Source organism: Xenopus tropicalis, chromosome 10 (genome assembly GCF_000004195.4).
Source record: "Xenopus tropicalis strain Nigerian chromosome 10, UCB_Xtro_10.0, whole genome shotgun sequence".
Classification (NCBI taxonomy): domain Eukaryota; kingdom Metazoa; phylum Chordata; class Amphibia; order Anura; family Pipidae; genus Xenopus; species Xenopus tropicalis.
The window spans coordinates 19,018,755-19,040,264 of record NC_030686.2 but is presented as its reverse complement, the minus strand read 5'-3'; the positions used below and the strand labels follow the sequence as shown (position 1 = coordinate 19,040,264).

The 21,510-nt window shown below is 39.2% G+C and overlaps 1 protein-coding gene across 1 annotated transcript; it reads right to left on the bottom strand.

Moving 5' to 3' along the window:
• Positions 1-1,423: 1,423 nt before the first annotated feature.
• On the bottom strand, positions 1,424-19,522 carry tgm3l.1 (transglutaminase 3 like, gene 1). Its single transcript, XM_031894851.1, has 13 exons — positions 19,438-19,522; positions 18,375-18,554; positions 18,029-18,271; positions 14,234-14,352; positions 13,447-13,575; positions 12,463-12,640; positions 11,968-12,103; positions 10,628-10,731; positions 9,197-9,436; positions 4,980-5,270; positions 3,620-3,780; positions 2,064-2,200; positions 1,424-1,872 (listed from the first exon to the last, which is right to left on the bottom strand). Exons 1-13 carry the CDS (start codon positions 19,445-19,447, stop codon positions 1,722-1,724), a joined length of 2,079 nt encoding a protein of 692 aa, XP_031750711.1. The 5' UTR covers positions 19,448-19,522; the 3' UTR covers positions 1,424-1,721.
• Positions 19,523-21,510: the final 1,988 nt, after the last annotated feature.

The window sequence follows — 21,510 nt, the reverse complement described above, 5'->3', positions numbered from 1 at the left end:
ACAGTAACCCATGTATTCCAGATAATCTATGCCTTCTTCATGTTAACTATTATAATATGCCCAGGCTATATACAACCCTAAAATATAGCCTTAAACGAATAGGACTCTTTAGCTTGATCTCTTTTACCATCTAGTGATTGTTTGTTGCATTGCAATTCATTGCCCTGGACTTATTGGATAAATAAGTTGTATATTAATTGGGAGTTGGCATTTTCCATTCAGTACAGGGGTGTAGGAATCTCCCCAACTTCAGAGGCTGGAAGGCTACCTCAGAGCCTTTTTATTTGTTTTAAAGAAACAGTGAACAGTGATATGCGATGAGCGAATCTGTCCAGTTTTGCCAGAAAAATTTGCAAAACTGTGAAAAAATTTGTAAAACAGTGAAAAATTAGTAAAACACAAAAAAATGTTTTTTTTTTACGAGCACAGCAATTTTTTCAGGGGCAAATTTTTGTGGCCATTTCACCGATGGCAGATTGGCACCAATGGCAACTGATGCACTGCAAATTTTTGTGGGCATTTCTCGAAAAAATCCATGCCTGGTGAAAAATTCCACTCATCACTAATGGGGATGTCAGAAATCTGGGTCTTCTTCTAAGGGCCGACCATTAGCCTGTGTCTAGGCTTATGTTGGGTTCCAGAGGCTGTTGACTAATTATAAAGCGAATTAGAAAACATTGCTGCATTTTGAGTTTTTGTGCAGGATGATTGCTACACATTTCTTGTGTATACCCAGGCTCAGTGATTTGGGCATTTCTAAATACTAAATACAGGTATGCTTCCCAATGACATTGCAGGCAGCTGAAGAGGAAATTATATGGGTAGCAGAGAGAAAAAGACAAGAATTTATGAGGTGAGGCTTATAAAGGGGCATTTGTGTAGGGGTTGGTGGAGGTGGCAGTAGGGTTAAGGAGGAGACATACAATGAGAGGACATGAAAATAGCAAAGCAGATATAATACAAGTGGATAGAACATGAGCAGTTTAGGCGTGAATAGAACTAGGATAGAGTACAAGAGGGTATAAACAGAAGAGACTAATTTGTCACAGGGGAAGAAGAGGCTGGCACAATGGCAGAGCAGAAGGAGCATTGAAATGGCATTATGATAGACCAGCTCAAACGAGAGATGAAGAAGTTGACTGAATGGAATGAGATACGAGGAGCGAGTTTTCTAATAACTAAATGAGTAAAAAGTACTAGGGGGAGATAAAGTGAGGATGACTGTACAGATACAAATGCTAACTTAATAGAAAGACTTTTATATTAGATTATGCAGCCTGCAGGGGGGCATATAATAATTCTTGGCCTGGTCCATCCAAATTGTACAACTACAACTACTGTCAGTATGTTATGCACTGTAGAAACCCCTTTCTGATTTTCAGATTAAAGCCTTTGTGTCCTTGGCAAAGATAAGACAAGTAAATAGGGTACAAAATAATTTATTGTGTATTGTCTCAGGAAGAGAGTACGGAGTTGCACTGTTCCATGGAGAATGCAGAGAATTGCTGGAACTTTGCTTTCTCAGGTAACTTCCCACATTCACCATGTTCCTCCTGCCTGAAAACTGTTAGTCAAGGATTTACAGAAACCCAACAATTTGTATTTAATCAAATTCCAAATAAAAAAGGGGCATTTACAGAACACAAGTAAATAGCTGAAATGAGAAAGTACTGGGTAAGGTAATTTTCCACAGGGTCACAAATGCAAATTCCATGGATCTCTCAGAAAGCAGCCACCATGATAGTTGCACTTCCCTTAATGTGCTGAACCTTATTACAGGAGAAACTCACTTCCAGCTGCAATTTCCCTCGCTTTATTGGCACACAGACAAGTCCTACAGAGCCTGCACGAAGAGAGTAGATGTTGCCCATGCTGAAAGCAGAAAATCACAATGAATAAGTAGGCAGATATATAAGGATACACTTTAGAAGGCAGAAAGGAAGTCCCATAGGAGGCAGAAAGGGGTCCCATACTAGTCTGTTTGTTCACAGTTTATTGCTTATATGTTTTTTTACATGAAGAATATAAAAAGCTAACGCAACTTCATGGGGGTTGATACTTACTATATCTCTGCAGGTCCATTTGGTAGCAGCCCAGCTCCTTCTGCACTCATGACACAATTTGTGAGCACCTCATTGAAGGGATTTTGGAAGGAAAGCTGTACATTCAGAGGCCTGTTAAATTGTGGTGTACCATAAATCTAGAATAAAGTCCAGCAGATTGATATTAATTTTCATTTGCATTGCTAAAGAAAAAATATTGGGGCTCTAGGACACCTAAAAAAGTCAAATTATAGCAAATAATTTAATGAAATATGGCAGTCAGGAGGTATGGTCTTTTAGATCAGGGATTCCCAACCTTTTTTATTTGTGAGCTACATTGGTGAGCCACAACATAAAAAAAGTTTTTGTTGGGAATGCCAAATAAGCATGATGATTGGCTGTTTGGTAGCCTCATGTGGACTGCTGGCATGCAGGAGGATCTGCTTCGAATAAAACTGTGTCTCTGTGCTTCAAAAACTTGCTTCCAAGCCAGAAATGTAAAATGGGCACCTAATTTGAAGCCACTAGGAGCAACATCAAAGGGGGTTGTGAGCAATATGTTTACGGGCCACTGGTTGGGGATCACTGGTCTAAGGGATTTTGAAAAGGAATGTATAAGCCCTTCAGGCAAGGCACGGTTATGGTACTGAAGGTCAGTAATAGAATAGGGTGCAGCGGGACGGACAGGGTGTAGAGATAGGAAAGGAATGGACTGGAAAAATGACTGGAGTAGGAACAGATCAGGAGGGGCGAGAGCACAGTTGTGAGAGCTAATGACTATCCACAATTGCCACTGGTTTGGGCTCACTGATCTAGATATTTCTTTGTGACCTGATGCATGCACCCTACTGCATTAATTTAGCTGTATCTCCCATTGCACAGAAAGACATGAGGAAAGCTGATAAACAAGTGTTAGTGGGGAATGGAAAGGAAGATATAACTATATATCTATATATCAATATATAGCTGAAATAGCAATGTTCTGCAGAACTCTGTATTCAAGAGATAAAGTGCCCTCAGCAGTTGACTGATGCGTAGATTGTCTTCTCTGTGGATTCTATAAAATGTTATGCTGGGCATACTCATAAAGATCCATATGTTTGTTGAAAATGTAAAGCAGGGATAAAAAAACCAAGGTTGAATAAAATGTAGAACTTAACCTTTCCTTCAGATATCTTTTATAACCACTTGTATTGTATATTGCATGAGGACCTAGCTGACCCTAAACATTCAAAAGAATTCTCTTCTTCCTGAGGATAAGTTATTACTGTTGTGGCCAGTCAGTAATTGCAGTTGTCGAATGGTACCTCTCTTTATAGGAGCAGTAGGCTTGAACATGCCTTCCAATCATAGGGCAGTCAGTGTATGGATTTCCCCATCATTACTTCCTGTAATTATACCCTGCTGATATGATTTGAAATTGGAGCAAAAGCTTCACTTTTTGCATTGGAAGTTGAGAGGATGAGTTGGAGAGGCATAATTTACAGAGCTTCTATACGGTACAAAGTACAATCTTTGGCATTGAAACACACATAAAGCACTGGGAGTGGCAACCTGTAGGCCATGACATACTGTACCTTTATATCTATGGTTGGTTCTTTAAGTACAACATTCTGAGCTGCAAACCGAAACTGTTTGGACTGGAGATCAGTAGCTAGAACAGTTACTCGAATGCTGTTACCAGGTCTTATGAATTGCTGGTACTGAAGGGGATGTATCGGAAATTGTCCATCAGTGGCTGGAAAAGAAGTTGCTTTGTTGAACATAAACTCAGGGCAGTGTCAGTTAAATCAAATAACTTTGAATAGTCCAATATATACTGTAATGATGAAATAGATGCAATAGATGAAAATCTGATGCTCTGTAATCATCAGCCCAACATCAAATGATAATCAACACTGAACCTAAAAACCTTTATGATAACTTTATTCTCTAATTGGGGATATGGGGTTCGGAATAGAATAATGCAGCACCAACAAGGTCAACGACAATTAAACAGAACAATATCTCATTGGTCAACTGTCTAAATGCAAAGCATTTACTATCTGGAGCAACTACAATTGTTCAGCAACAAGTGGCTGCAGTCCTACAAGTATATTCCAGGGTTGTTAGTTATTTAATAGCAGCTGCATTGCTATTGCAATGTCTAATGGGTGGTACCAAGGGGGTGGTATGAGAAGTTCCCTACATATCGAATATTATTCTTAAGCTCTAAGGCAGATATGCATGCCCCTCTACTTACTATATTATGGGTTAAATTAATAATACGTGCTAATTCTTCTATAGGTTTAGTTTCCCATACCAATCAGCAGGTGGCATTAACCAGTTAGCTGTTTGAAAGCGAACATCTGATTGTTATGGGTTACTAAATATGAGCATTTAGCACATATTGAGCACTCCCACTTTGCTGGGTACTAAATAAGAAACTGTATTAATATTTTACTTTACTATAGAATGCAGGCATTTAGACATTAATACCTCCTGTTCCAAAATCTTTTGAAATGCTTTATTTGGAACTGATCCATCAGAAAGTTTTTAAACTATTTCACATGTTTGGAAGATAAACAAATTATGATGCAAAACATAAGCTGTTTTTCAACCTTCACCCTAGTGTTAAAGTATTTTCAGACTTTACAAATGTTATCTTCTAGGTCACTGCATTTTGTTTCTCCCAATTTACTTTCCACATTGTCCTATAGAAATGAATCTTGTAATGATTAAAAAAAAAAAAATAAAAAAAATATATATATATTAAGGCATGAGAGTTACAGTATCCACTCCAAACAGACCAAACACAAAATTTGCACCATTTTGTCATACTAATTGAGTTCAAATACAATTACTTATGATTCAAGTCTACATGGGTGCATGTTCTGTGTGCTTAAACATATTGTGTTTATTAAATGAACATAGTTCAACGGGACCCTGACTGCTCACCTTGGTTTGGGAAAACGTCCACATCAAATTTCTTTCGCCAGAACTGATCCAGGGGTGTCCCATTATACTGCATTGCTTGGGCACTCATATTTACTGATAGTTTCTTAGCTGCAAAGCTTTTATTCAAAATCCTACAATAGAGTACGATGGGTTGTCCTATCATTGGTGTCTCTGCTAACTTTAAGGATACTTCAAAGTCTGAAGCCATTCCTGATTCTTTTGCTGAGAATGGCCTCTTTGACTTGACTGCACTGGTTGCTTTTGCAAAGACAGTTCGCTCCTGGGGGGATCCTATAAATAGTAGAAAAAACAAATTAGTTGAAGAAAGACAGAATGTAGTGATGAGTTGAAACATATGGAATGCTTTACTAGGAGGCGGAGCAAGTAGATGAAATTATTTCAATAAATACTTGGAAGAAGTAGATGACTTGAAAAGGAAATAACTCACTATTGGGAATAACCCTGTAGGTAACTTGCAAAGGACGGCATTTGGTACTAGGAAGGAGCAGATGACTTAAGAAGAAACGTATTCACTGCCAGGAAGAAGTAGAAAGATTTCTGTAAGGCTCTCGAGCCAGAAACCTTTGGGTTTCTGGCTTCTCTCCCTAACCACTAGGCCAGGAAAGCAGCTGGCAAATTCACTCAGTACTTTTCACCTGTCTTTTCCAATCTCACATCAGCAGATATAGTCTGAATGGTCAGCCAATCAGAGTCAACTCTGCTCTACGTATATAAAACTTTCAGTTACCTCACTTCCTTGCCTGTTCATTAGCTTATGCTTGAGCACTGTGGCTAGTCCCTAGCTCTTGCCCCTCCAGACCTGTTCCTGCTCCACTCCTTTTCTCGAGTTCATTTCAACTCCTATCCAGGATGTGGCATCCTTGCAGCAGGATCTTGACCCTTAATAAGACTGCACTAGGCAAATCCATAATGGAGAAGGACCTTGGAGTCCTTGTAGATAATAAACTTGGCTGTAGCAAGCAATTCCAGGCAGCAGCTGCAAGGGCAAACAAGGTTTTTAGCTGTATTAAAAGGGGTATAACCTCTCTAATGCTTTATTTACCAGTAGGTCCTTCCAACGGACAAGAGGGCACCCACTCCATTTAGAAGAAGGGAGGTTCCATATAAATATTCGGAAAGGTTTTTTTACTGCGAGAGCTGTGAAGTTGTGGAATTCCCTCCCCGAATCAGTGGTGCTGGCTGATACATTATATAGCTTTAAGAAGGGGCTGGATGGCTTGTTAGCAAATGAGGGAAAACAGGGTTATGAGAGATAGCTCTTAGTACAAGTTGATCCAGGGACTAGTCCGATTGCCATCTTGGAGTCAGCAAGGAATTTTTTCCCCTCTGCGGCAAATTAGAGAGGCTTCAGATTCAGGTTTTTTGCCTTCCTCTGGATCAACTAGAAGTTATGCAGGTTATATATAGGCATTATGGTTGAACATGATAGACGTACGTCTTTTTTCAACCCAACTTACTATGTTACTATTTCTATACCCTGTCCATTCCGCTACACCGCATTTCTGTATGTATCAGTACCTTAACTGCCCCTTGCCTGAAGGACATTCCCCTTCAGAATGCCTTAGACCAGTGATCCCCAAACAATGGCTTGCAAGCAACATGTTGCTCTCCCCTTTGATTTTCCTATCAGTGACCTCAGAGTTGGTACCCATTTTTAAATTTCTGGCTTGGAGGCAAATTTTGAAAGCAAAGAAACACAGTCTTACTCCAAACAGAGCCTTCTGCAGGCTAGCAGTCCAGATGGGGCTACCAAATGGCCCACGATAGTGCTTATTTAGCATTCACAAAAAAACTTTTTTCATACTTTTGTGGATTACCAACACTTTTTACATCTGAGTATGGTTCACAAGTAAAAAAGGTTGGGGATCCCTGATTTAGAAGATCATATTTCATTAATACAGTCAATTTGCTAAAATGTGATTTTGTTTTATATTCCTAATATTTTTCCTTTAGCAATGCAAAGTAAATTATTATAGATCTGCTGGCCTTTATTCTAGGTTTATGGTGCACCTAAACTCAATTAGCCTCTGTACAACTTTCCTTCCAAAATCCCTTCAACAAGGTGCTAAAAGGCAGAATTTGGTAGCAGGATGGAATTGATAACTTGAGAATGGTAGAATTAAGTGCTGGGAAAATAGCAGATCACTGTACAGTTAAATTGTTAACCCTACTAGTTGGGTTAAAAAGAGCCGTCCATCATATTCAAACCCCTCCAAACAAATCCCAGCGCACATATAGATACACACACTCATACCAACCCATCTATACAATCCCACATATAAATATATATACAAACCGGATTCCAAAAACAAATTGTGAATAAAAACTGAATGCAATGATGTGGAGGTGCCAACTTCTAATATTTTATTCAGAATAGAACATAAATCACGGAACAAAAGTTTAAACTGAGAAAATGTACCATTTTAAGGGAAAAATATGTTGATTCAGAATTTCATGGTGTCAACAAATCCCAAAAAAGTTGGGACAAGGCCATTTTCACCACTGTGTGGCATCTCCCCTTCTTCTTACAACACTCAACAGACGTCTGGGGACCGAGGAGACCAGTTTCTCAAGTTTAGGAATAGGAATGCTCTCCCATTCTTGTCTAATACAGGCCTCTAAGTGTTCAATCGTCTTGGGCCTTCTTTGTCGCACCTTCCTCTTTATGATGCGCCAAATGTTCTCTATAGGTGAAAGATCTGGACTGCAGACTGGCCATTTCAGTACCCAGATCCTTCTCCTATGCAGCCATGATGTTGTGATTGATGCAGAATGTGGTCTGGCATTATCTTGTTGAAAAATGCAGGGTCTTCCCTGAAAGAGATGACGTCTGGATGGGAGCATATGTTGTTCTAGAACCTGAATATATTTTTCTGCATTGATGCTGCCTTTCCAGACATGCAAGCTGCCCATGCCACACGCACTCATGCAACCCCATACCATCAGAGATGCAGGCTTCTGAACTGAGCGTTGATAACAACTTGGGTTGTCCTTGTCCTCTTTGGTCCAGATGACATGGCGTCCCAGATTTCCAAAAAGAACTTCGAATCGTGACTCGTCTTCCATTTTGCCACACTCCATTTTAAATGATCCCTGGCCCAGTGAAAACGCCTAAGCTTGTGGATCTTGCTTAGAAATGGCTTCTTCTTTGCACTGTAGAGTTTCAGCTGGCAACGGCGGATGGCACGGTGGATTGTGTTCACTGACAATGGTTTCTGGAAGTATTCCTGAGCCCATTCTGTGATTTCCTTTACAGTAGCATTCCTGTTTGTGGTGCAGTGTCGTTTAAGGGCCCGGAGATCACGGGCATCCAGTATGGTTTTACGGCCTTGAACCTTACGCACAGAGATTGTTCCAGATTGTCTGAATCTTCGGATGATGTTATGCACAGTTGATGATGATAGATGCAAAATCTTTGCAATTTTTCGCTGGGTAACACCTTTCTGATATTGCTCCACTATTTTTCTGCGCAACATTGTGGGAATTGGTGATCCTCTACCCATCTTGGCTTCTGAGAGACACTGCCACTCTGAGAAGCTCTTTTTATACCCAATCATGTTGCCAATTGACCTAATTAGTGTTATTTGGTCTTCCAGCTCTTCGTTATGCTCAAATTTACTTTTTCCAGCCTCTTATTGCTACTTGTCCCAACTTTTTTGGGATTTGTTGACACCATAAAATTCTGAATCAACATATTTTTCCCTTAAAATGGTACATTTTCTCAGGTTAAACTTTTGTTCCGAGATTTATGTTCTATTCTGAATAAAATATTAGAAGTTGGCACCTCCACATCATTGCGTTCAGTTTTTATTCACAATTTGTTTAGTGTCCCAACTTTTTTGGAATCCGGTTTGTACCAATATTTATGCTATTTATAGATTATAGTATCGCAATAGCCTTTGATATTATGCTTGTTCAAGAAATCATCCAAGCCACTCTTAAAGACATTAAAAGAATTTGCCATTACAACATTTCCCAGAAGGGTATTCCCCAACCTCACTGTCCCCACTGTGAAGAACCACCTATGTTGCTTTAAATAAAAGTTCTGTAAAACTATGGCTCACTTACTATTGTTAATACAGTATTAGAAGAGTAAAATAATCATTAAACAATTCAAATGCCTAACTTAATAACTAATAAAAAATTAAAAAATCTCAATAGTATGTTTAAAAATATATTATAGTGCTTCTAAGTACCTTCTGCATGTTTGTAGTGGCTTGTAACGTCTTCTTTGTCATTGCTTCCAACGCGTTTGGTGGTAAAATTCTTGCCAATAGCAATGGTGTCTACCTGTCCTTGTTTTATTCCTTTCTCATTTACAACCCAATGTATAACATCTCCATTGACCTCAGCATACACAAAAGGAACATCGTAACTGACATCCATGTCACCTTCTTTCACTGCTTTCACGGGAGCGGGCCCACAGCAGTAAGTACCTAAAATTAAATGTCAAAAAGGTGAAGGCAAATTGTTGTCTACCCAAATCTATCATAGCCCTCCCAACACTGCTATAACACATCTGAGTTTATGTGACCATCTTTGCACCAGGAACTCACTACTACCAGAAGTGCAGATCAAGGTCCTTATCACCCTTTTTGGGTCCACCAGGGGACAGGTCCATGACATCAGGGCAGAGCTGTGTTGTAAATGGGGCATGACTTTGGTGGGCCGCATATAGGGGAAATAGTAAGTAGGGCAGGCTAGAAAGGCTGCTGGGAGAGGGTATGGGAGGCAGGTCAGAGGTGGATCGGAGGCAGGCCAAGGGCAGAAGTTATTACAAATTTTACTAGCAGCTACATTGCTGTTAAATTTGTAATACTGGCCCCAGCCCTAGCTGATATTTTACCCGCTAGGACAGTGACCGCCCAGGTAGCAACCCAAGACCTGACTACACAGAAAACATTAGCATTTTGCACACTAGTTCTTCACCTGATCTGATACAGCAAGCATGTTAGCCCTATATCTAATGATATTCAATGATGCCTTAGAGCCTTAACTTATAGGCAGTGCTAGATAGGACCATTTTAAGTACCCTAAAAATGTTTGTAGCAGCTTTTGTCAGGTGTTAAAGTGCTGGCATTAAGGTTTGGTTTGGTAAAAGGTGGGTCATTTAAAGCACCCAAAACAACCCCATATGACACACTGGTTTTTAGAGGTATCAGTTTAAGTAACCTGAAATAGGCTGAAATGTTTTTTTTGCTGCATATAAGGATTTTAACAGTTATTATGGGCAAGCAATGCTAGAAGAATGTAATGTGATGTATTTCCATAGATAGTGTTAGACCTGCCCTACATCTCACAAACTCAATTGCAGGTTTAATAGTAGATATCAGAAATATGCTGCTTCTTTGGGTGGGAGGGCACTACCACATTTTCTGGCAGAGGGAGATGTGTACCTTGGCAAGGCATATGGTTTTCCCTTGCTCATAATTGTACATTTTTCTTTCATTTAAATTTTGGACTCCACATGTAACCATTCTAATTGTACTTGGCCTTAGAAGAAGTGTTGGTTCTCATGTTGGGAAGATAAACCAAAGTGCAGTTGGAGATGACAGCTGGACGCTTATTTAAACTTTTAAGATGGATAGGCCTATTTCCCTTAGCAATTGTCATGAATTTTATGGTACCTCCACTTATCTCCTGAGGGGTGGAATCCACTATCTGCCAGCCATCGTACCCTGAACGGAGATCCTTTCTTGCCATCCAGCACTCATTCCAAACATGAAAGTTCCTTGAAGGAAGAAATTCTCAATTCAAATGACAATTCAAATTGAAGAGTCTTTGTTTATAGCAGTTATATTGAATTCCAAGATTCATTTATTACTTTAACTAGGGTGTGGATATAATAGTGTTGTTGTCCACACACCCATCTGTGCCAGAATTGGTTCAGTGCCCAATAGTTTTTCCCTAAATTCTTGGGTGTGCTTCTTTATTCTGTTTAGCCATTTTTTTTGGTTGCTGAGTTGCTTAAAGTGGTTGTTCATCTTTGAGTTAATTTGAGTGTAGAGTGTAATTTTCTGAGACTGTTTGCAATTGGTCTTAATTTTTTATTATTATTTTTTTTTTTTTTAACTGTTTCACTTTTTGTTCAGCAGCTCTCCAGTTTGGAATATCAGCAGTTATCTGGTTGCTAGGGTTCAAATTTCCTTGGCAATCAGGGAGTGGTTTGAATGAGAGACTGATATATTTATTGGAGAGGACCCAAATAGAAAAATAAGTTATAAATTGTTAAATAGAGCAATTGTTATTCAGCTAATGGGGTCACTAACCCCCTTTTGAAAGTTGGAAAGAGTTAGAAGGAGAAGGGACATAATTCAAAAACTATAAAAAAAAAATAAAGACCAACTGAGAAATTGCTGAAGAATGGTCATTCTAAAATACAATAAAAGTTAATGTGAAGGTGAACCACCCCTTTATTGTTTCTGGAGACTCTGTATGTTGCCTGTCTGTACCTAAATCTTGATTATGGTGTTGATTAACACCTCATATACTTCATTACTGGCCTTTGGCATGTGCAATACTAATCTTCCTCATAACTCCTATTGTGCTGGTTCTGACAGTCTTCCAGCCCTGATATATATAAGAAACATCTTCTGGACATAAAAGCCCAGCTGCACAATACTGCTTACTCCTACTCCAGATATACTCCAGATATACAATAAGGTACTCTTGGCTATGTTGGTCATATACATAAATGCTTTATATATATGACCAATATATATTCACTTCATGAAGGAAATACCATGGTACCATGTAATGAGAACAATAAACCCCTTGGATGCACCTGCTGCTTGCCTGCTCATAAATGGTCTTCAAGGGAAAAGTGATTCAGGTTAGTCAAACAACTTCTGTCTAATTAGGAAAGAAAAACATTGGGTAGTCCTCTGGGTCCCAGTTGGTGGTGGTTGTACATATGAATACATAGTTTGGCGCTTGCTTTAAAATTGTGTCTGGATCATTTTCTTACCAGATTGTGTCCCCTAGTGTTTCTAGCTGTTTCCCAGTTTCATCATAATATTCATCCACAGTCAAGGTGCAATTGGTATCATGGGCAGATTCAAAATTTGTCACCGGACGAGTTGGGATGCCCAGGAATCTCATTACTGATGAGAAAAGTGTTGAAATCATAGGAAAATAATGTGTTGTTACAAATACCAAGCAAATACTCATTGAGCAAGGTCTTACATCACAATTTACAATGTAGCAACCAGCTGCTGTATAATGTGAAATGGTGCCCTTTTTAAGCAGCCTTTATCTCTGCCTCCAATATATAGGCTGTTCTAGCCTTATCTTATGGCCTGTTGGCAACTAAACTTTATCTCTGCCTTGTGTTATCACTCAAAAATATGTTTCTGTACTCTTGCATTTTAACCTTCTATGAATCATGCATAATTCTCTTCAGTTGGTAGCAATTGCCACGTGAATGTCATTGATGTCTTCTAGGGCCGAATACGAGACTTACCTGTGCACAGTACTCCAGCAAAGACCCAACATTGGCCGTATTTAACAGGCCTGCATCCACTTGTATGCCATTGCCGTAGTATAGCAACACTACCATTCCATGAGCTTGGCTCAACTCCTCCTCGAACTAAATCATCCCAAGAGGACTCTATCACTCCACGGTCGTCATTAGAATTGATCTGGGTATGATACATGGGCAATACAAATTTGAATCATATCATGAATATGATAATAATTAATGTGCAAAGAATACTACTTTTAGAGATGTAACCTTTTGGAGTATAGAATATTTTTTGGACTATTATTATCTACAAAAAAAGCTGTAAAATGTTTATGCTTCAGTGGTTATGGGGGCTGTTTCATTGTTTAAAGCTCATACAATCTCATTTGTCTTAAAGGGGACCTGTCACCCTAATAAATAATTACAAATTGTTTTCTATTGTGTTTGTCAAGCAAAATAAACTTCAATTATACTATATAATTGTTTTGAAATTTATTTCTTTCAACACTGGAATTCACCATTGCAGTAAACAGGCAGGCTCCATTTTGTGGACACTGTTATTAAGGCAAGCTGTGCATCCTGCCAAAAATCTTGTTTCTGTGCCAGTATGGGGGGGACCTGATACCCATATCCGTGCACTGGTTACACAATTAGATGGTGAGGAGGGAGAGGGAATGTGAGGAGTGCAGTGACAGCTAAGAAGTTCTGAATTGAAAGTGAAAGTAACTGTCTGCCCCACCCCTATGCCTAAGGCATAGAGGCGGGTCAGGCAATATATGATTGACAGCTGGGACTTTTAAATGCTTATATAATGGCTATAGATGTGTTAATAAAAAATGACTTTGGGTTACATGTTTAATTTGAAAAGGGCTTTTATTATACAGCTTTTTATGTCTGGGTGACAGGTCCACTTTAAGGTTAAGGAACTGACATTCAGCATTCTTTGAAACATGATTTTTAATATGATGGTTAATAGTAACTTACCATGGCAGACACAACTCTACATATAAATATTGGATCTCCTCTTTTGGAACAATCTGTGGCAGGGTCCTTTAAACAACTGGGGCTCATGTCAAGGATCCTGAGGCAAGTTTCGCCAACTCCATCTTCAAACTGATATAGAAAGGATTGTGAATTAATAGTAACAAATGAGAAATTTAAAATGTAATCTATCAAAAGTTTAAAGGACAATGAAAGGTTAATATAAATGAAAAGTAAGTCTAAATGCATTCTTTTTAAGTACTTACTGCATATCTAAATTCCCAGATCCCTGCTTGCTTCTCTGACATATGGTGCTGGCAGCCTACAGCAGTGAGAAGCCTACAGTGACATCACTGAAATCTCTCTCCCCTTCCTATTCTCTGAGCATGTGTGTAACTTGATCCTGTCTCCTGTTCTGAGCTATGCATGCCCACCAGCCAATCAGAAGCGGATCTGGCAGGGGGGGGGGGAGGGAATGAAACACATGTGCAGTATGAAGCAAGGAGGAAAAGGAAGGGAGAATACCTTTTTAGAGATGGCTGCCTGTTCTAGAAAATGTGAAGTAATTGTGACTGAGTAAATATTTGTTTAGGTGAGCCAAAAGTGTGGCGTTTTTACTAAACAATAGGAGAACTATTGGGCAGTATGCTTTTTACATTTTGACTTGCATTCTCTTTTAAAGGGAAATGCTGCAGAAGCTGAGGAAAACTCCTAATTCTGTTGAAATCCAATACATTTTCATAGAAAACTAAATTGGGTTGGGATAGGGGGTAAATAGAACTCATAGTACCTGTCCATAATTCCATGGTATGTTTTTAATGAAGTCTTTTGTCCCCTGGTACATAGTGCCATGTTCATTCATCACATATTCCTGTCTCATGGCCTCATCATTTAGAAATACATCATCCTCTGGAAGATAATGCAAATCCCATCAATAAAGCACATTCAGATGTAAAAAGTGTAAGTGAGCCACAAATGCATGAAAAAAGATCTATAGTGAGGCCAAATTAGGACTGTGATTGCCTATTTGGTAGCCCCATGTGGATGGCCAGGAGGCTCTGCTTGAAAAAAAACTGTGTCTCTGTGCTTCCAAAACTTGTCTCCAAGCCAGAAATTTAAAATGGGCACCTACTTTAAGACTGGGAGCAACATCAAAGGGGGTGGTGAGCAACATGTTGCTCCCAAGTAACTGGTTGGGGGACACTGATTAAGACTCTAACCAGAGAAAGTTTTATGAGGTTAAAATGTTCAGCCTTATTTACTCAACACTTCAAGTGCTGATCACCAGAGGAGATACTTTCCCTCCTTCACCCTCACTGTATATGCCTGTTCTTAAATGGCAGAAGTTGTAGTTCAATAATTTCTTGTGGTCTGCATGTTTGTATGCACAAAAAGGGGCAACTAAGTAAAAGTCACATGAACTTTCTGCTAAAATAAAAGGTTTACTACATAAAACTTGGCTTTTTGTTTTTGGAGGAAAAAAAACTACAATAGAGAAAAACAGTGGTAAGGTATGGTCAATAGACAATAAACATAGGGCCTGATTTATCACTTTTCACTAAATATTAGTGAGTGATGAAGATGTGTGCAGAGGGTTTAACACCCTATAGAAAATGAATGTGCTCAAAGCACTCAACACACTGTAATAAATTACCATATGTATCTGCTTGAATAAATGTGTCGATTAGATTACTGACAGTCACAAAACTGAAAAAAACACACACACACACCCATGAGACATAACATGTCTAATTGGCTATTATGCCATACCAAATTTACAGCATATTATGGTCAATCAACCACACTATTATACCTCAGATCACTGGCTGAGGTTCTGGTATATACGTATGTGCATTTTTCATTCACATGAGTAGAGTTCCTATCACACACGCAATGGTCAATTTTATTAAAAACCAATTAAACTGTCTCTGAGTTTAAACAATTAAACTGTCTTTGTCTGAGTTTTTGGAGCGTGGAAGGAAACAGGAATCTCCAGTGGAAAGAGACACCTTGCAGATAGTGCCCTGGGTGGAACTGAGCATTGGACTGCAGTGCTGTAAGGCAGCAATGCTAACCAATGTGCCACAATGTTGTGCTTCAGTATAGTGTGCCAATATGTTGGAAAAGTAAAAATAAAGTATGCTCTAAAAGGTACTCTATCCTTTGTAAATATGGACCTGGATAAATCAAATTGGCCATCTTGTGCTATTGTAGCACACTGTCATGAAGGTCTTACTACATAGTAACATAGAAACATAGTAAGTTGGGTTGAAAAAAGACATACGTCCATCACGTTCAACCATAATGCGTATTTCTAACCTGCCTAACTACTAGTTTATCCAGAGGAAGGCAAAAAAACCCCATCTGAAGCCTCTCTAATTTGCCGCAGAGGGGAAAAAATTCCTTCCTGACTCCAAGATGGCAATCGGACCAGTCCCTGGATCAACTTGTACTAAGACCTATCTCCCATAATCCCTGTATTCCCTCACTTGTACTGAGAGTTATTCCCCCTACCCCTGTATTCCCTCACTTGTACTGAGAGCTATCCCCCCTACCCCTGTATTCCCTCACTTGTACTGAGAGCTATCCCCCCTACCCCTGTATTCCGTCACTTGTACTGAGAGCTATCTCCCATACCCCTGTATTCCCTCACTTGTACTGAGAGCTATCCCCCCTACCCCTGTATTCCCTCACTTGTACTGAGAGCTATCTCCCCTACCCCTGTATTCCCTCACTTGAACTGAGAGCTATCTCCCATACCCCTGTATTCCCTCACTTGTACTGAGAGCTATCTCCCCTACCCCTGTATTCCCTCACTTGTACTGAGAGCTATCTCCCATACCCCTGTATTCCCTCACTTGTACTGAGAGCTATCTCCCATAACCCTGTATTCCCTCACTTGTACTGAGAGCTATCTCCCCTACCCCTGTATTCCCTCACTTGTACTGAGAGCTATCTCCCATACCCCTGTATTCCCTCACTTGTACTGAGAGCTACCTCCCCTACCCCTGTATTACCTCACTTGTACTGAGAGCTATCTCCCATACCCCTGTATTCCCTCACTTGTACTGAGAGCTATCTCCCATACCCCTGTATTCCCTCACTTGTACTGAGAGCTATCCCCCATACCCCTGTATTCCCTCACTTGTACTGAGAGCTATCTCCCTACCCCTGTATTCCCTCACTTGTACTGAGAGCTATCTCCCATACCCCTGTATTCCCTCACTTGTACTGAGAGCTATCTCCCATACCCCTGTATTCCCTCACTTGTACTGAGAGCTATCTCCCATAACCCTGTATTCCCTCACTTGCTAAGAATCCATCCAGCCCCTTCTTAAAGTTATATAATGTATCAGCCAGTACAACTGTCTTGATTCTGCTGCTAACCGGCCTCCCTAATTCCCATCTTTCCCCCCTACAGTCTATATTAAACACCGCTGCCAGAATTCTCCTCCTCTCATCCAGGAGAGTTCAGGCCCTTCCCCTGCTAAAGGCCTTATCATGGCTTCCTGTTAAACAAAGAATAGTTTACAAACTCCTTCTCTTAACCTTCAAAGCCCTCCATTCCTCTGCTCCTCACTACATCTCTTCCCTGGTGTCTCCGTACGTTCCTGGCCGACTTCGTTCCTCGCAGAGCAACCGTTTGGTTGCGCCCCCCACTACTACTGCTGTTTCCCGCCTTAAACCCTTCTGCCTTGCTGCCCCTTACATTTGGAATTCCCTCCCTGATGTCCTCCGGAGAGAATCCTCCCTCAGTCTTTTTAAAACTAAACTTAAAGACTACCTTTTGGAGCACTCGCCCAGCACCTGATCTGGAAACTGGCACTTATACTGTAATGTCACCCACTGTGACCTATAGCACTTATATTTGCCTATTTGTGTCTGTTATTTACCCCTCCCATATAGATTGTAAGCTCTACGGGGCAGGGACCTCCTTCATCTTGTGTTTCTGACTCTTATTGCAACTGCACTTTGTATTCATTGTATTTATTGTTGTACTTTGTATTTATCCATTATCTTTAACCCCCCCTGTCTGTATTAATGAATTCTACTGTACAGCGCTGCGTACATAAGTAGCGCTTTATAAATAAAGATATACATACATACATACATACATACATTCATTTGATAAGAATACTATAGTATAAAAAAGATGACTGCAGGGCCTATAAAACATTTTTCTAATTAATACTAACTCTTTTACTCTGAGTCAAGATCCCCAGAAAGACATTACTCTAGCAGCACAAAAAGAGGGAACATGTGAAATACTTCCCTGCTACACATCGCTTTCTCTTTTTGGAGTTCATCAGTATAGCTCACAAACACAGATCCAAGTTTACAAAGATGTAAATAGTACCCAATTTGGGCTTTCCTTCTGTTGGAAAATCTAAACTGGCTTCCTATTAGTTGATCAGAAAACTTTATTTACAAATCAATCGGCTAATTCTAATCAGACACTCTGTTTCTCAGATGCAAAGAGTCTGGCGCTGTTTCTTGTTTAACATCCCTCCTTAAGTATCTCATGTTGACTATACAAGATTTTGTATACTATTTACAGTAATGTATCATTCAAATAGCTGTTTACCTGGGCACCATGGATTAAAAAGCAAAACGACGTTTCCCAAGATATGAGATACTGGCATTCCCCTGTATGATCCTTCAAGAGAGAGGCTGTATCGCCCAATGATGGCAGTTGCTGGAGTTTGTACTTTGACTGCTAAAACACCATTATTTTCACCTTCCATCTCTGCGCTCCAAGATCTGTTGTCTCTGAGCCTGGACACAGGGAAGTATATATGTGTTCCAGTGTGTGGAGATGGATATGGTCCTGCAAAAACCCAACATACAGAAAAAAAGTAAGTAGAGAGTGGAAGGTATGTCTATATAAAAAGATTAATGGTAGAAAAGTAAGGATTCTTGACTATACCCACCTATTTGTGCAATAAGATTCAGATTTTCAAGCTTTGCATCTTGCCCCAAGTAACGAAACTGCATCTTCATGGTGAAGGGCCACCCTCTCCGAACAACAAGCCCCATCCCCCTGATTCCTTGTGTTCTGTGCTCCTGGACATTTTTTAATAAATCAAAGTCAATTCCCGAAAGTTCTGGTGCTGTTAAAAATAAAAATTATGTGAGAATTCAGGAACAAGTGTTATGTAAAACATCTATATATTGTATATGATATTGCGATTTACTTGTGCAATGGCAGGTGGAAACTCTGCATTATTATTAAAATATATTCAATTATAGATCATCAGTTAGGTGTGACTCCATATTCAAAGATGATCATCCATGGAGTGTGGGAATATTAACTTGATGCATGTAGTGCCTGTTCTCCTAACAAAAACTTGATAACACATCCTTTTGGAGGGACACAAAACTGTGGGACTTGACCTACTAGGACTGTTCTAGGACTAGGACCTTCTAGGACTACTCAAAGCAGGTTTGGGGGGGCTGTGCTTAGGTTGAAGAGTGATTTTCTGTTCTGGAATTTGAGAAAAGTTTTTGCCTAGTCATATTTTGAACTGTAGCCAAATACTCACTCAAGCTCTGTGGTTAATAGTTTGCCCACAGAGTTTACTGAATAAAACTTACGTTTATCAAGTTTGGTGCTACAGATCCTTTTAAGCTAAGCCATGATATCTCTTCAACTTTCTAGAAACACACTGCCTTAATATATTCTCAGGATACATATGTTTAGTTTCCAAATTAAATTCTATAAGTATGTATAATTTATAGATGAAAGCTGAAAAATTATATTGACACCCAAGAACATTGTACATTCTCTACAATGATTCCACGATCCCAACATAAAACCAAACCCATTCACTCATTCCAGTGCCGACAGATAATGCTAGCTGGGCAGATGTGCTTGCAAAGAAGCATATCTGATAGACAAAATGTTATATTTACTGCATATTTTTAACCAAAATCCCTTAAGACCCAATTTATGCACTGACAGCAGATAGTTAAGCTGAAGAGCCAAGTACTTACGAAAAGTCATGATGTAAAGTTTTTCCTGTTCTTTAGAGCTCTGCTGCTTATGGGTTTGGCAGGCACCAAGTACATCTCATGGATGAATCAGCTCTCACACTGTTGCAGAACTCCTTGCCTATAAGACCTCCTCCTTTTTCTCTGCCCAGATCATTTGCTGACAGATTAATGCAAATTAGAAGATGTTTATTTGAAGTAAATAAAATAAGCTTGCTATTAAGGTGACTCCCCCTGGCATTATATTGTCCCTAACACTGGTACCATATACCAAGACTTTACCTGTAGTTTCCGTATACAAAATCTACATATAACATAGTTATCATAGTGGTCTTACAATTATATGGCTTTTCTTTATTGATGAGAGTGAAGAGCGAATCTGTCCTATTTCACTAAAAAATTTGTGACTCTGCAAATTTTGGTTGCTGTGATTTTTTGCGCCAGTTTCGCAAAAAAAATTATGAAATGGCGGAATTCAGAAATTCACAACAAATCCATGCCTGCCGAAAAAATGTGCTCATCATTAATTCTCTATACTACATAAGGTATAGTAGCCCTACGACAGCCCAAACAGCTTTTGCACCCTCTTAAATACATATACAGTATATATTTAAAAAAGCATGTTGATCAGCATCTACCCAGACTTATAAGCACCCATTCACTCATTCCAGTGCCCACACATATTGCTTGCGGGGCAGATGTACTTACAAAAGAAGGATATCTGATTGACAAAATGTTATATTTAATGCATATTTTTATATACAGGTATGGGATCTGTTATCCTAAAATCTGTTTGGAGAAAGCTCCAAATTACAAGAAGATCTCCCATAGAATGCATTTTAATAAAATTATTCAAATTTTCTTTGTACAGGTATGGGACCTATTATAAAAAATGCTCGGGACCTGGGGTTTTCCAGATAAGGAAATCGTAAATCATAAATCAGATCTCCTACCTTAAGTCTGCCATAAAAATTATTTAAACAGTAATTAAACCCAACAGGATTGTTTTGGCTCACATAAGGATTCATTATATCTTAGTTGGGATCAAGTACAGGTACTGTTTTATTATTACAGAGAAAAGGGAATCATTTAACCATTAAATAAACCCAATAGGGCTGTTCTGCCCCCAATAAGGGGTAATTATATCTTAGTTGGGATCAAGTACAGGTACTGTTTTATTATTACAGAGGAAAGGGAATTATTTAACCATTAAATAAACCCAATAGGGCTGTTCTGCCCTCAATAAGGGGTAATTATATCTTAGTTGGGATCAAGTACAGGTACTGTTTTATTATTACAGAGAAAAGGGAATCATTTAACCATTAAATAAACCCAATAGGGCTGTTCTGCCCTCAATAAGGGGTAATTATATCTTAGTTGGGATCAAGTACATGTACTGTTTTATTATTACAGAGAAAAAGGAATCATTTAACCATTAAATAAACCCAATAGGGCTGTTCTGCCCCCAATAAGGGGTAATTATATCTTAGTTGGGATCAAGTACAGGTTCTGTTTTATTATTACAGAAAAAAAGGGAATCATTTTTAAAAATCAGAATTATTTGATTAAAATGGACTCTATAAGAGATGGCCTTGCTGTAATTCGGAACTTTCTGGATAATGGGTTTCCGGATAAGGGGTCCGATACCTGTAATAATAAAACAGAACCTTGTACTTGATCCTACGATTCATCCTTAGCGGAGGCAAAACAATCCAATTGGGTTTATTTAAAGGATTTTTTTTAGTAGATTTAAGGTATGGAGATCCAAATTATGGAAAGACCCCTTGTCCAGAAAACCCCAGGTCCTGAGCATTCTGAATAACAGGCCCTATACCTGTTATTCAATAAATTATCTTTTACAAATTATATGTCCCAAAATGTCTCCATTATAAAGGTGTAGAACTGGAAAGAGAAAGGTATAGGTATCCACTGAGTCCTAAAAGTGGCAAGGTCTGAGTATCCCCTTCTTGCCCCTTAGGATCACGCTTATGCACATCCATTTAACACACATACAAATCAGTGGGGACAGGACGCGCTAAAGTTTTCTGTACGTCCTGTCCCCAGTGTCCCATATGT